The sequence below is a fragment of the Scyliorhinus canicula genome, chromosome 19, assembly GCF_902713615.1.
Source record: "Scyliorhinus canicula chromosome 19, sScyCan1.1, whole genome shotgun sequence".
Taxonomy (NCBI): domain Eukaryota; kingdom Metazoa; phylum Chordata; class Chondrichthyes; order Carcharhiniformes; family Scyliorhinidae; genus Scyliorhinus; species Scyliorhinus canicula.
In genome coordinates this window covers 47890441-47905241 of record NC_052164.1, presented here as the reverse complement: position 1 = coordinate 47905241, position 14801 = coordinate 47890441, and the positions used below count along the sequence as shown (strand labels likewise).

General features: G+C 42.0%; 1 protein-coding gene across 17 annotated transcripts in view; it reads right to left on the bottom strand.

The window, feature by feature from the left end:
* The window catches only part of tanc2a (tetratricopeptide repeat, ankyrin repeat and coiled-coil containing 2a), a 1067833-nt gene that overhangs the window by 179768 nt on the left and 873264 nt on the right, over positions 1 to 14801 (bottom strand). For all 17 annotated transcript variants that reach the window (XM_038778854.1, XM_038778853.1, XM_038778860.1 and 14 more), the window contains one exon: positions 1264 to 1397. In XM_038778854.1, the coding sequence (XP_038634782.1) occupies positions 1264 to 1397 (134 nt within the window). The remainder of the gene's footprint in view (positions 1 to 1263; positions 1398 to 14801) is intronic.

Sequence of the window (14801 nt, the reverse complement as noted above, 5' to 3'; positions counted from 1 at the left end):
TTAGCAGGTTAGATGTCCTTTGGACTGTAGTTCTAGGGTGGGAATTCCTAAGCTTAGCTGAAGGCATGGCCTCCAATGCTGGAACAATTAAAATTAAAATTGTTGATGCTCAACAAGGCAGTATTACAGGAACCTAGATATTTTGGAGCGCTGCAGGGTTGGAGGAAATGACAGAGAAAGGGAGGGATGAAATTGTGGAGTGATCTGAAAACAAAGAATTTTAAATTCAGGCGCTGCTCAACTGGGAGCCAATTTAGGTTAGCGGGCTCAGGGTCGATGGGAAAATGTGCCTTAAAGGTTGGATACCTTGTCAACATACATAAATAAGGTTCACACTAAATAGTTGCATTAGTTTAAAGCTTATAGGACTAGAAGAATCATGTCCAAGCATAAAGCATCACCTTCATTGATGAGAGACTATAATTTCCAAATACCATCCACACCACATATATCCACTTAAAATAACCATGTTTAAAATGGGTAGTCATCCATATTGGACGAAAAACAATAGCCATTAACCATTTTCATTTATGCCAATTTGAAAATTGCCAATTATAGCATCATAATGTGCTCTGTCCATTTCAAACAGAAACTACTATACTCACTCACTAATGTACACCTCATTGAAGTGCACAGAATAAAAATGTTGCCTCTTTAATAATACTACTACATTATAGTGGTCATCGCATAAATCACACCAACATGTGGAGAATAAACGTAGGTTTATGCAAATATGGATGCTGTGGGCTGAGGGTTTTTTTCCAAAAAGAGAAACAAGCTCCACCAAATGAATTGCACATGATATTAGCGCAACTGAGAGGACAAAGCAAGAAGAAATATATAGCCCATTCCAGAGTGAAAAATTATGCTGTAATTTCACATTTTGTAAATCTATCTACATGCGCTATTTTGCATGCAAGATAAAGCAAGTCACAAGTGTAAGATGGCAAATGGATTGGTGTGACCTCCAAAGGGTATTTTGCTCAAGTCAATACAAGGATTTATTATGTCATGTAAAATATACTGCAGTGTATCCTAGAACTTGAATTTATCTTCTTAAAATGATCGACCAACAGCCAAGTCTTATTGATTGCAATCATTTCCACTTTAAGCATATCCGGCTAATGACATTTAACAGCTGTTAAATTAATAAAAACCAGAGCAGGCAAATGTCCCGTAGCCAATATAATATGAAAAATAAACTTCCAACATTCCAACTGAGTCAGCATTCAATTTCCATCTCATTTCATCTGTCAGTTATACCTGTGTGGCCAATCTTTTCATGGCTTCCTCCTGGCGTCGGCGAAGTTCAGGTGTGCTTGGGCAGCTTCCACTGGCAATAGAGGGGTGGGCCTGAGGTGGCTGAGTAAGTGGTAGATCCCTGCCACCTTCTACATCTAAAGGAGCGAAAAGAATACCAGAATATTAGGAGAACAAATAATGACACAAGCTTGTAATTGTACAATCCAGGAAATGAAACTGTATTGTTTTCTTTTCATGCTGTGTGAGTGAAGAATGCTTCACTTATCTGTTCCCATTCCTAGCAATGGTGAGCATCATACACTCCTGCAGCAGATGCAGCAAAGGCCAGATGCAGAGAATCCTAAACATTGCATTTACTAATCATAGTAATGAATCTTACCTGCACGTTTAGTGGCCATTACTGAAACATGGTTAAAGGATGGTCACGACTGGGAGTTAAATATCCGAGGGTATCAAACTATTCGGAAGGACAGAGTGGATGGTAAGGGAGGTGGTGTTGCTCTGTTATTTAAGGATGACATCCGGGCAATAGTAAGGGATGACATCGGTGCTATGGAGGATAAGGTTGAATCCATTTGGGTGGAAATCAGGAATAGTAAGGCGAAAAAGTCACTGATAGGAGTAGTCTATCGGCCACCAAATAGTAACGAGATGGTGGGGCAGGCAATAAACAAAGAAATAACTGATGCATGTAGAAATGGTACAGCAGTTATCATGGGGGATTTTAATCTACATGTCGATTGGTTTGACCAGGTCGGTCAAGGCAACCGTGAGGAGGAGTTTATAGAATGTATCCGCGATAGTTTCCTAGAACAGTATGTAATGGAACCTACGAGGGAACAAGCGGTCCTAGATCTTGTCCTGTGTAATGAGACAGGATTGATTCATGATCTCATAGTTAGGGATCCTCTCGGAAGGAGCGATCACAATATGGTGGAATTTAAAATACAGATGGAGGGTGAGAAAGTAAAATCAAATACTAGTGTTTTGTGTTTAAACAAAGGAGATTACAAGGGGATGAGAGAAGAACTAGCTAAGGTAGACTGGGAGCTAAGACTTTATGGTGGAACAGTTGAGGAACAGTGGAGAACCTTCCAAGCGATTTTTCACAGTGCTCAGCAAAGGTTTATACCAACAAAAAGGAAGGACGGAAGAAAGAGGGAAAATCGACCGTGGATATCTAAGGAAATAAGGGAGAGTATCAAATTGAAGGAAAAAGCATATAAAGTGGCAAAGATTGCTGGGAGATTAGAGGACTGGGAAATCTTTAGGGGGCAACAGAAAGCTACTCAAAAAGCTATAAAGAAGAGTAAGATAGAGTATGAGAGTAAACTTGCTCAGAATATAAAAACAGACAGTAAAAGTTTTTACAAATATATAAGACAAAAAAGAGTGGCTAAGGTAAATATTGGTCCTTTAGAGGATGAGAAGGGAGTCTTAATAATGGGAAATGAGGAAATGGCTGAGGAACTGAACAGGTTTTTTGGGTCGGTCTTCACAGTGGAAGACACAAATAACATGCCAGCGACTGATAGAAATGAGGCTATGACAGGTGAGGACCTTGAGAGGATTGTTATCATTAAGGAGGGAGTGATGGGCAAGCTAATGGGGCTAAAGGTAGACAAGTCTCCTGGCCCTGATGGAATGCATCCCAGAGTGCTAAAAGAGATGGCTAGGGAAATTGCAGATGCACTAGTGATAATTTACCGAAATTCACTAAACTCTGGGGTGGTCCCAGTGGATTGGAAATTAGCAAACGTGACGCCACTGTTTGAAAAAGGAGGTAGGCAGAAAGCAGGAAATTATAGGCCAGTGAGTTTAACTTCGGTAATAGGGAAGATGCTGGAATCTATCATCAAGGAAGAAATTGCGAGGCATCTGGATAGAAATTGTCCCATTGGGCAGACGCAGCATGGGTTCGTTAAAGGCAGGTCATGCCTAACTAATTTAGTGGAATTTTTTGAGGACATTACCAGTGCAGTAGATAACGGGGAGCCGATGGATGTGGTATATTTCCAGAAAGCCTTTGACAAGGTGCCACACAAAAGGTTGCTGCATAAGATAAAGATGCATGGCATTAAGGGTAAAGTAGTAGCATGGATAGAGGATTGGTTAATTAATAGAAAGCAAAGAGTTGGGATAAATGGGTGTTTCTCTGGTTGGCAATCAGTAGCTAGTGGTGTCCCTCAGGGATCCGTGTTGGGCCCACAATTGTTCACAATTTACATAGATGATTTGGAGTTGGGGAACAAGGGCAATGTGTCCAAGTTTGCAGATGACACTAAGATGAGTGGTAAAGCGAAAAGTGCAGAGGATACTGGAAGTCTGCAGAGGGATTTGGATAGGTTAAGTGAATGGGCTCGGGTCTGGCAGATGGAATACAATGTTGACAAATGTGAGGTTATCCATTTTGGTAGGAATAACAGCAAACGGGATTATTATTTAAACGATAAAATATTAAAGCATGCCGCTGTTCAGAGAGACTTGGGTGTGCTAGTGCATGAGTCACAGAAGGTTGGTTTACAAGTGCAACAGGTGATTAAGAAGGCAAATGGAATTTTGTCCTTCATTGCTAGAGGGATGGAGTTTAAGACTAGGGAGGTTATGTTGCAATTGTATAAGGTGTTAGTGCGGCCACACCTGGAGTATTGTGTTCAGTTTTGGTCTCCTTACTTGAGAAAGGACGTACTGGCGCTGGAGGGTGTGCAGAGGAGATTCACTAGGTTAATCCCAGAGCTGAAGGGGTTGGATTATGAGGAGAGGTTGAGTAGACTGGGACTGTACTCGTTGGAATTTAGAAGGATGAGGGGGGATCTTATAGAAACATTTAAAATTATGAAGGGAATAGATAGGATAGATGCGGGCAGGTTGTTTCCACTGGCGGGTGACAGCAGAACTAGGAGGCATAGCCTCAAAATAAGGGGAAGTAGATTTAGGACTGAGTTTAGGAGGAACTTCTTCACCCAAAGGGTTGTGAATCTATGGAATTCCTTGCCCAGTGAAGCAGTTGAGGCTCCTTCATTACATGTTTTTAAGGTAAAGATAGATAGTTTTTTGAAGAATAAAGGGATTAAGGGTTATGGTGTTCGGGCCGGAAAGTGGAGCTGAGTCCACAAAAGATCAGCCATGATCTAATTGAATGGCGGAGCAGGCTCGAGGGGCCAGATGGCCTACTCCTGCTCCTAGTTCTTATGTTCTTATGTTCTGGATCAGCACTCTTACAAACGTGGGACACTTATTTCTTAGACTCAATGGCTGGAACGTACTGGCTGGTCACTTACTGTTGGGATCGCCCAGCCCTACCAACAGTGCACCCCCATCTCGGGTTTCCCTGCGGTGAAGGGTGCATTAAACGGGAAACCCCATTGAAAATAGCGGATCAGAAGATCCCGCCTTCTGCCAATGGCAGGTTGCCTCTGCAAAATATGTGGCGGGTCATATGGAATAGATGTTGGTCAGGATTTAACTACCAGCAAGAGTAGGAGTATTCCATCAAGTTTTAATTTTTTTATTTTAGAGTACCTAATTCTTTTTTTTTTCAATTAAGGGGCAATTTAGCTACCCTGCAAATCTTTGGGTTGTGGGGGTGAGACCCACGCAGGCACGGGAGAATGTGCAAACTCCACATAGACAGTGACCCGGGGCCAGGAACGAACCCGGATCCTCAGCACCATGAGGCAGCAGTGTTAACCACTGCACCACCGTGGCTCCGTATTCAATCAAGTTATATCAAATAGAAATCTTTGAAGGGTGTTTCAATGACTGAACACCCTTTAGAATTTGCTTGCAAGGAATATAATTTATTTTATTTAAATTTCCCAGCCTTCAACCTTTATCCTCATGTCTGAATTAGGATATTGATCTATGGCCAAAATAATTGCCATCTATAAACAGGTGTGTTTCCAGCAATTCTCTGGCCAGATCATGAATAAAATGGACCAAGTAACAGGTCAATCATTGTGGAGATTTGGAGCATTTTGCATGAAAAATTAGAAGCTAAAACTACAAAATATATAGACATACTATAAACACAAGCATACATCTGAAGAGGGGGAAGGGTGTATCACTTAAAGGCAGATGATGCATTGAAGGCTAGAGACAGCTCTATATTTGTACTCTTGCAGTCAGATGATTCAATCAAATAGATGGCAGCAGACGTCATATGCTCCTAACAGGCTAACTGGGAGCACTTCAGCTTTTGCAGATATCATTATTCTTCTGCCCATCTCAGTGGATTTCTATTAAGTACTGCACGCAAAAAAGATTAACTCCTGTCAGTGATTGTAGGCAGGGAAACTCTACGATTGGTGAAATGACAGGTGTGTTGACACTTCGCTACCATATCCAAAAATAACTAGATGTACGATACCTTCTTGGTACCTGCACTGCAAAACTCAGGTTCCATTTTACAATATTCTATATTGGAAAGAATTCAATGTGATCTAAAGCAAAGTTCTTGGGGAGGAGTGAAACGGCTGATACCCTTTATGGGAATATACCCATTACAAAACTGCGGTATTAACATTAAATAAGAAAAAAAACATGAAGTTATTTAAATTGTTGTTTGAACAGTGTTCTTGAGTAGCACTATCAATGTAATATTGAGTGCACAAGACAATTACATCCACATCATAACTCCAGTCTCTATAGGTCGACTTATGCCTCTCACTATTTGATCCACACGAGATAGACCTGTGCCAACATTGCCCTGCTACTAATCCCAAGAGGATCGTGTGGCTCATAGTGAATTGAGAGTTTATCCTTAATTCACACTTGTTAAGAAACTCCTGCTGTTTGTTCAATTCCTCCAGCTGTTAACTTAGCCAAGAACCAGTAAGCTTACTTTGTGGGAAAACTGCAGCTCTTAACTAATGTTTTATGGGGTGGCACAGTGGTTAACTGCGGCCCTAGGTCACTGTCCGTGTAGAGTTTGCACATTTTCCCCGTGTTGCGAGGGTCTCACCCCCACAACCCAAAGATGTGCAGGGTAGGTGGATTGGCCATGTTAAATTGCCTCTTAATTGGAAACATTTTTATAAACCTCATGCTTTACAACTTGTATCATAGCTCGCACCAGCATCCTCAGACAGCCGTACTTCATCAACAATTTAATTTTTTGACTCAACTTTTCCCCTCTGCTGAAAGTGCTAATTTCCCTCTACACACCCTACCCTCCATACACACACACACGCAAGTCAAGACATAGGGGTGTAAAGAAAATAAGTTAAAAATCTCTTTTCACATGGATGTCTTCCAGTACACCTTTCTTCAGTTTAGACCGTCAGTCGGATGTTTTTGCTTTCAGTCTGTAATGGTGTTTGTTCACTGTTGATTCATCAAGGTCTCAAAACTTCCTCTGTATGTTTAGAGAACAGTAGGTGGGCAACATTTCTGGTGAGTGAGGGAAAGAGAGCAGCTCACAGTTTCTTCTCTCAGAATCCAGGACCTGACTGTCCTTCCTGGGTTCACTGAAAACCATCTCACATGGGTAGGAGCTAATCACCGCCTTTCACTGGGTAGAATACGACCGTTGGCCAATTCATTGGCCACCAGCTAACCAATGGAACCGAATCCCTCCAATCTCTCAGGTACCAGAAAGTCTGAGTTCTGCTGTTCAAAAGCTAAATCTCCAAAATGAGAGTGTACCATTTTGCAACTTTTGAGAATCTCACTTCGTCTGCTCAACTTAAAGGCAAAAGTCCATTAAATAACCATGGATCAAAATGACAACCACAAAAAAGAAATGGGAAATAAGGGAATCAACAGGAAGGGACCTTACAGTTGAAAGATGGGAGGCTGGTCTCAAGTTCATTGGAAAGGTTGATTCGTGGGAAAACAAGCAGGAGCTGATGTATAAGCCAGGGGTGGAGACAGGTGATACAATGGTGGAAGTCAGAGGTCTTTATGCTGTGTTTGGAAGCTTGGTTAAAGTCACATTGCAAACAATCTGGCTCATGATCAGAGAGGAGGAAAAAATGAGTGGCAATGGAATGTAGTTTGTGGTGCAGATTGAAGACAATCATTTTGGTTTTCTCAATGCTTAACTGGGGGGGTATTACAGCGCATCTTGGACAATATGTTGAACAAGAGTCTGACAACAGAGGTAGCGAAGTAGAACTGGGTGTCATCAGCGAACATATGGAACTTGAATCCTGGTCATGATTCACTCATTGCACTTTACTTATCACGTTTGCTCATTCTTCCTCACAGTACCCAATATTGAAATTGTTAAGAAAATAACTTAGCAGATAATGTAAAAACGTGGTCACTAATTCTCCAGAAAGCCACTGGTATTTAAAGGGTTAAAAATAATTTACAATCACAAGAGGAATGCTAACTTATGATAATGAATCACAGCTGCTGCTGATGATATCTGGAATTACGCAGCAATAGAACATAGAACAAAGAAAATACAGCAGAGACCAGGCCCTTCGGCCCACGATGTTGTACTGCTTGGTATTTTGATACGTTACAGCTTACTTCATACAGAGAGGTTGCTAGGTTTTTCAGGTCTGCTGACCAGCACAAACTGACTGACAGTAAAAATTATTTTGAATTGAGAATTCAATTACCTGTAAAGTTTACATTACAAGCAAGGGAATTTTGCCCCAGCAAATTTTGTTTTTAAGTTACAAAATTGTTACAGGTCAGTTCGTATAATTTGCATCACTTTATTTAATCTGGAATTAGTCACAGGCATCTCTGGAAGATAACAGATTATCTGCAGGTGGAAAAAGTTTGTTCCTCCCTTTCTTCAGGAGCAGCCTTTCATATCACAGAATGGACAGAGACTTCTGCATCGCTGGTAGATCCATCATCCATTGAAGCTGCAATGCTCTGACAGCAATGAGGGACAAGTTATTGAGCAGAACAGTTTACAGAAGAAGATTTTCTGCAAGACGAGACAGCTTTGCGGGTTTCACATTTGCCCTGCTTTTACTGCGGGGACGATTTGAAAACTGTCAGGAATATTGGAACTAGTGGGCAAGCCTTGCTTAGAAATTGCAAGCGTGGCTGTAGAAAATTTACATTTAAAATTATTGAAAATTCTTCAAAAATAGTTTTAATCAAACTCCCATCATATTTTTCTCCATTCTTGCAGTTTTGATTCAAATGGCCGTCCATGACGTTGTGTGGCCTTGTGCTGTGTCAGTTACTACAAAGTCATGTCTTGACTTTCGGACTCGAGTCACACAGATTTCTGATACAGTGGGAAGCTCTGTACAAACTAGAAATACCAAAATGTAATTGCTGGTTTGCACAAAAGCTCAGCTTGTGTGTTTTACTTTGGTCAGGGACAAGTAGTGCTGGCAGAATCAAATTTAAAATTTGCTTGGTACATTAGGTAAATAGGGAAGGAAAATGCTTCCGGAATACTGATACTGGAAAAAGCACATCTGGGCTTTGGACTGGTTGTTATCATATCCACTATGGATAAATAAGCAATCAATACTTGCTATCTGGGCTCATGAACAAATATGGATATTTGAACAAAGTCATGGACGGACATTTGAATCAAAACTAGAGGAATGGAGAAAAATATGGTGGGAGTTTGATTGAAGCTTTATTTTTGAAGAATTTACTGTAATTTTCAAGCACTTTAAATGTAAATTTTCTATAATATTCCATGAATACGGAGTATGCTACTCATATCATGTGTGTTCTGCCCGGAGGCAATTCCTTGGCTCATTGCCTGCTTCACCCTGAGCCGTTTTTGCCCCTGGTAGTTTGCTATTGTCTTCCACTCTCAAGGGCAGGGTGAGGAGGCAGGTCCCAGGTTGTTTCGAGTGCCTTTCTGCACTATGGCTTGCCATAGTTACGTGACCTCTGATGTTACCATGTGTATATAAAGGCGAGATCACAAGCCAATTGTGATCAAAAGCCAACAAAGTAATTGTCGCGGAGTTAGATAATAAATCTGAACAAATAAGAGTAGCAAATCTTATCAGTGCTGGGAAAGAGTAGAGGCTGGTTTAGCACTGGGCTAAATAGCCGGCTTTTAAAGCAGACCAAGGCAGACCAGCAGCACGGTTCAATTTCTGTACTAGCCTCCCCGAACAGGCGCCGGAATGTGGCGACTAGGGGCTTTTCACAGTAACTTCATTTGAAGCCTACTTGTGACAATAAGCGATTTTCATTTCATATTGCACCCTGGACCTCATGGAGGAGCAAAACCGTTAGTCTTGTGAAATTTTTGAGGCATGAAATATCCACTTTGAACCATCTATGAGCACAATATGTGTAACATCAGAATTTAGGGAGATGGAGAATATTGATTAGTATGTGACTGCACTGAGATGTCTAGCTGAATCATGAGAGTTTGAAAACTGAAGGATGATCTGATCCGAGATAGGACTATCTTATGAACAAGAGATCCCGCTGTTGAGAGCACATCTGCTGAGAGAAGACTTACTCTCAAGAAAGCTTTTGACAAGTGCAGAAGCTCTGAGCTTGTTAATCATCAGTTGAAGAGTATTAATGAGAGAACTGATAAAGCTTTGCACTATGCAAAGGTTTTTACTACCCTAGATGTGAATGATGGATACTGGTAAGTGAAGATGGATGAAAACAGTAGTTTCCTGACTACGTTTTGGCTGTCACTTGGGCGGTACAGATGCCATTGTTTGTAATTTGGCATTTCTACTGTTGCGGATGAGTATCGTTGCCATTAACATGAGAAAAATAATGCTCTTCCAGGAGCAGACAGGATTGTGGATGATCAGTTAGTCTGTGGATGTGGAGATTGATGAAAGAAGCCATTGCAGGCCAGGATTAGAATTTAATGAGACAGCTAGGAGAACTCGTCAGATTAACCTGGAGCCAAGCAAGAAAAACTGCAATTGAAAATGTCTGAAATACAGAGGTCATGTAATGACAGTAAAAGGAGATTATCCCGATCCTTTTTTAAAAATTCATATATGGATTGTGGATGTCATTGGCTAGGATATCATTTATTGCCCATCCCTAATTGCCCTTGAGAAGGTGGTGGTGAGCTGCCTTCTTCAGTCACTGCAGTCCTTGTGGTGTAGGTACATCCAGAGTGCTGTTAGGGAGAAAATCCCAGGAATTTGATCCAGTGATGGTGAAGGAACGGCGATATATTTCCAAGTCATGATGGTGAGTGGCTTGAAGAAGAATTTCCAGCTGGTGGTATTTCCAGATATCTGCTGTCCTTGTCCTTCTAAATGGTAGCAGTCCTGATAAGGTGACAGATGTAGCAGACCTGCAGCAACCATTGGATGTAAAGGCACTACAAAAATTTGCTGGATTTGTGAACTTCCTCGCGAAGCTCTTGTCCAATTTGTTGTCAGAGTGTGAACCTCCATGCAAGATCACTGCAAAGTATGTTCAGTGGTATTGGGGAACAGGTCAAAAAGCAGCTTTCACTTGCATCAAATAGCTAACGAGACAATGCCAGTGCCAAGGGACAATGCCAATGACAATGTCACCCTGTGGTATGATGCCAGCGAGACAAGACTGGAGTAACTCTCATGCAGCAAGGATAACCAGTTGCATTATCATGTAGTGAATGACACTGCGCACAGATTGTATGTGTGCTTAGCTATTGCCATTGCTTGTGAGAATTTTAATCAGTACCTGTTTGGGAGACATAAACCACTTCAAAGCATCTTTCCCAAATCACTGCTTTCTGCTCCAAAACATCTGCAAAGGATGTTACTTGTTTGTAGGGATATCATTTGGAAGTGAAGTACAAGCAGGGGAAGTGGCTATACATCACTGGAATGCTGTCAACAGCTGCACTGCCTCTGAAGAAAGATGCTGGTACAGAGTGTGAAATCTTCCAGATTCAGCAAGAAGCAATAGCATCAAATGGTCCGAAAGTCATCAACGCAGCAGAGAAAAAAAAGTCTTGCTCAGATCAAGCAAACTATGCAATGAGGTACAACTCTCCAAGTGCTGCAGAAAGTAGTGATGGCAGGAGGTCTGAAAACATCAAAGTCACACCTGTTACAATGAGTGTGCATTTATTGGGCATACAGAGAGATGATGCAATTGCCCAAGATACCATCTTGTATTAAGGAACTAGAGTTATCATCCCTCAGGAGATGAAGAAAGAGATGCTGAAGTGCATCCATGCAAGATGTCAAGAAATTGAATCTAGTCTGTGGAACACAAGAGAAATGCTTCTTGAGAATCAAGCACCACTTGAACTAGTGCTGTGTTTGTAATGAACATCAAGCTAAGTGAGCTAAAGAGTTGCTCATGACTCAAGACATCCTAGACAGACATGGGAAAAGTTTGGCAGAGACCTCTTCACTCTCACTGGAATAGATTATTGTTGTCTCAATAATCTACCATTCAGATTACTGGGAATTAGAACAGCCGATGTCAGTGACTGACTGCCAATGAGACTGTTGAATACCTGAAAGAACACTTCAGTTGTTATGGCATTCCAGACATTATAGTGATCCTCCCATTCATGAGTGAAGAATTTGGTTGCTTCATGAATAATTGGGAAGTTCAGCACGACACATCATCTCCACATTATCCCCAGTTAAACGTAAAGGTTGAGGCAGCAGTGAACATTGACAAAGGGATCATTAAGAAATTGATTAGATCCAACCCAAATTTCAGTGACCTGCGGACCTGTACACCTAGATCTCTCTGACTTTCAATACTCTTGAGGGTTCTACCATTCACTGTATATTCCCTACCTGCATTAGACCTTCCAAAATGCATTACCTCACATTTGTCCGGATTAAACACCATCTGCCATCTCTCCGCACAAGTCCCCAAACAATCTAAATCCTGCTGTATCACCTGACAGTGCTCATCACTATCCGCAATTCCACCAACCTTTGTGCCGTCTGCAAACTTACTAATCAGACCAGTTACATTTTCCTCCAAATCATTTATATATACTACGAACAGCAAAGGTCCCAGCTCTAATCCCTGTGGAACACCACTACTCACAGCCCTCCAATTAGAAAAGCACCCTTCCATTGCTGCTACTGTGCCTTCTATGGCCTAGCCAGTTCTGTATCCACCTTGCCAGCTCACCCCTGATCCCGTATGACGTCACCTTTTGTACCAGTCTACCATGAGCAGAGGGCAGCAGAGCAGAGGTACTGATTGGCTGTTCCGGGGAAATTTGCATACGTGCAGTGCGGTCAGCCTAATTTGCAGGTGTACCTGCAAAAGTGACCCGAGGAGTTTGAGTGAAGGAAAGCATCCAGCAGAGGGCAGCAGAGCAGAGCACCTGATTGGCTGTTCCGGGGAGATTTGCATACGTGTAGTGCGGTCAGCCTAATTTGAAGGTGGTTTGTGGAGGGGCTGTTGTCAAGTGACAGTTAAAACCGAAACACTTTCTCAGTGTTTCCCTCCCTACCCCCTCCTCCAACCAAAAAAAAACCACGGCCGTTGGGAAGCGGGAGCAGGGGCCTGTCGTGAAGGGAATATCAAGTAAGAAGCTTGCGCAGGTCAAAGAGACACAGCCGGAGTGATGCACATCCAGAGTGGGAATTGCAACTTGGTAATTTGGTGCAGTGAGGTAATTCGGTGCAGAGTGAGAGAAGGTGCTTTTTCGGAGGTGCTTTTTAACCCTGGTAAGTGACTGGTAAGTAGTTTTTCTTTCATTGTCTAATTTATTTATTTTGAAATCGTAGTTGTATAAGTTTACCTGCAGGGCATTCGGGGGGGGGGGGGGGGGGGGGGGGGGGGGACACAGCCAGCTGTCGTGGTGCACATAGGCACCAACGATACAGGTAAAAAACGGGATGAGGTCCTACAAGCTGAATTCAGGGAGTTAGGAGTTAAACTAAAAAGTAGGACCTCAAAGGTAGTAATCTCAGGATTGCTACCAGTGCCACGAGCTAGTCAGAGTAGGAATGTCAGGATAGATAGGATGAATGCGTGGCTCGAGAGATGGTTCAAGAGGGAGGGATTCAAATTCCTGGGGCATTGGGACCGGTTCTGGGGGAGGTGGGACCAGTACAAACCAGACGTTCTGCACCTGGGCAGGACTGGAACCTATGTCCTAGTGTTTGCTAGAGCTATTGGGGAGGGTTTAAACTAATGTGGCAGGGGGATGGGAACCGATGCAGGAAGTTGGAAGGTAGTAAAACAGGGACAGAAGCAAAAGGAAGTAAGGGGGAAAGTGCAAGACAGAGAAGACATAGTCAAAAATCAAAAAGGGCGACAGTACAAGATACAGTGACTGAGGGGAGATCAGTGAATAGGCCCAGTAATACTAAAAGGAGTAAAATTGGAGATGTTAAGATTCAAAACAGAGGTAATAAAACCAACATAAGTGTACTTTACCTGAATGACTATAATTTAATGGCCATTACTGAAACATGGTTAAAGGATGGTGACGACTGGGTGTTAAATATCCGAGGGTATCAAACTATTCGGAAGGACAGAGTGGATGGTAAGGGAGGTGGTGTAGCTCTGTTATTTAAGGATGACATCCGGGCAATAGTTAGGGATGATATCGGTGCTATGGAGGATAAGGTTGAATCTATTTGGGTGGAAATCAGGAATAGTAAGGCAAAAAAGTCACTGATAGGAGTAGTCTATCGGCCACTAAATAGTAACATTATGGTGGTGCAGGCAATAAACAAAGAGATAACTGATGCATGTAGAAATGGTACAGCAGTTATCATGAGGGATTTTAATCTACATGTCGATTGGTTTAAGCAGGTCGGTCATGGCAACCTTGAGGAGGAGTTTATAGAATGTACCCGCGATAGTTTCCTAGAACAGTATGTAATGGAACCTACGAGGGAACAAGCGGTCCTAGATCTTGTCCTGTGTAATGAAACAGGATTGATTCATGATCTCACAGTTAGGGATCCTCTCGGAAGGAGCGATCACAATATGGTGGAATTTAAAATACAGATGGAGGGTGAGAAGGTAAAATCAAATACTAGTGTTTTGTGTTTAAACAAAGGAGATTACAAGGGGATGAGAGAAGAACTAGCTACGGTAGACTGGGAGCAAAGACTTTATGGTGGAACAGTTGAGGAACAGTGGAGAACCTTCCAAGCGATTTTTCATAGTGCTCAGCAAAGGTTTATACCCACAAAAAGGAAGGACGGTAGAAAGAGGGAAAATCGACCGTGGATATCTAAGGAAATAAGGGAGAGTATCAAATTGAAGGAAAGAGCATACAAAGTGGCAAAGATTGGTGGGAGACTAGAGGACTGGGAAATATTTAAGGGGCAACAGAAAGCTACTAAAAAAGCTATAAAGAGTAAGATAGAGTATGAGAGTAAACTTGCTCAGAATATAAAAACAGACAGCAAAGGTTTTTACAAATATATAAAGCAAAAAAAGAGTGGCTAAGGTAAACATTGGTCCTTTAGAGGATGAGAAGGGAGTTTTAATAATGGGAGATGAGGAAATGGCTGAGGAACTGAACAGGTTTTTTGGGTCGGTCTTCACAGTGGAAGACACAAATAACATACCACTGATTGATAGAAATGAGGCTATGACAGGTGAGGACCTTGAGAGGATTGTTATCACTAAGGAGGTAGTGATGGGCAAGCTAATGGGGCTAAAGGTAGACACAAGTC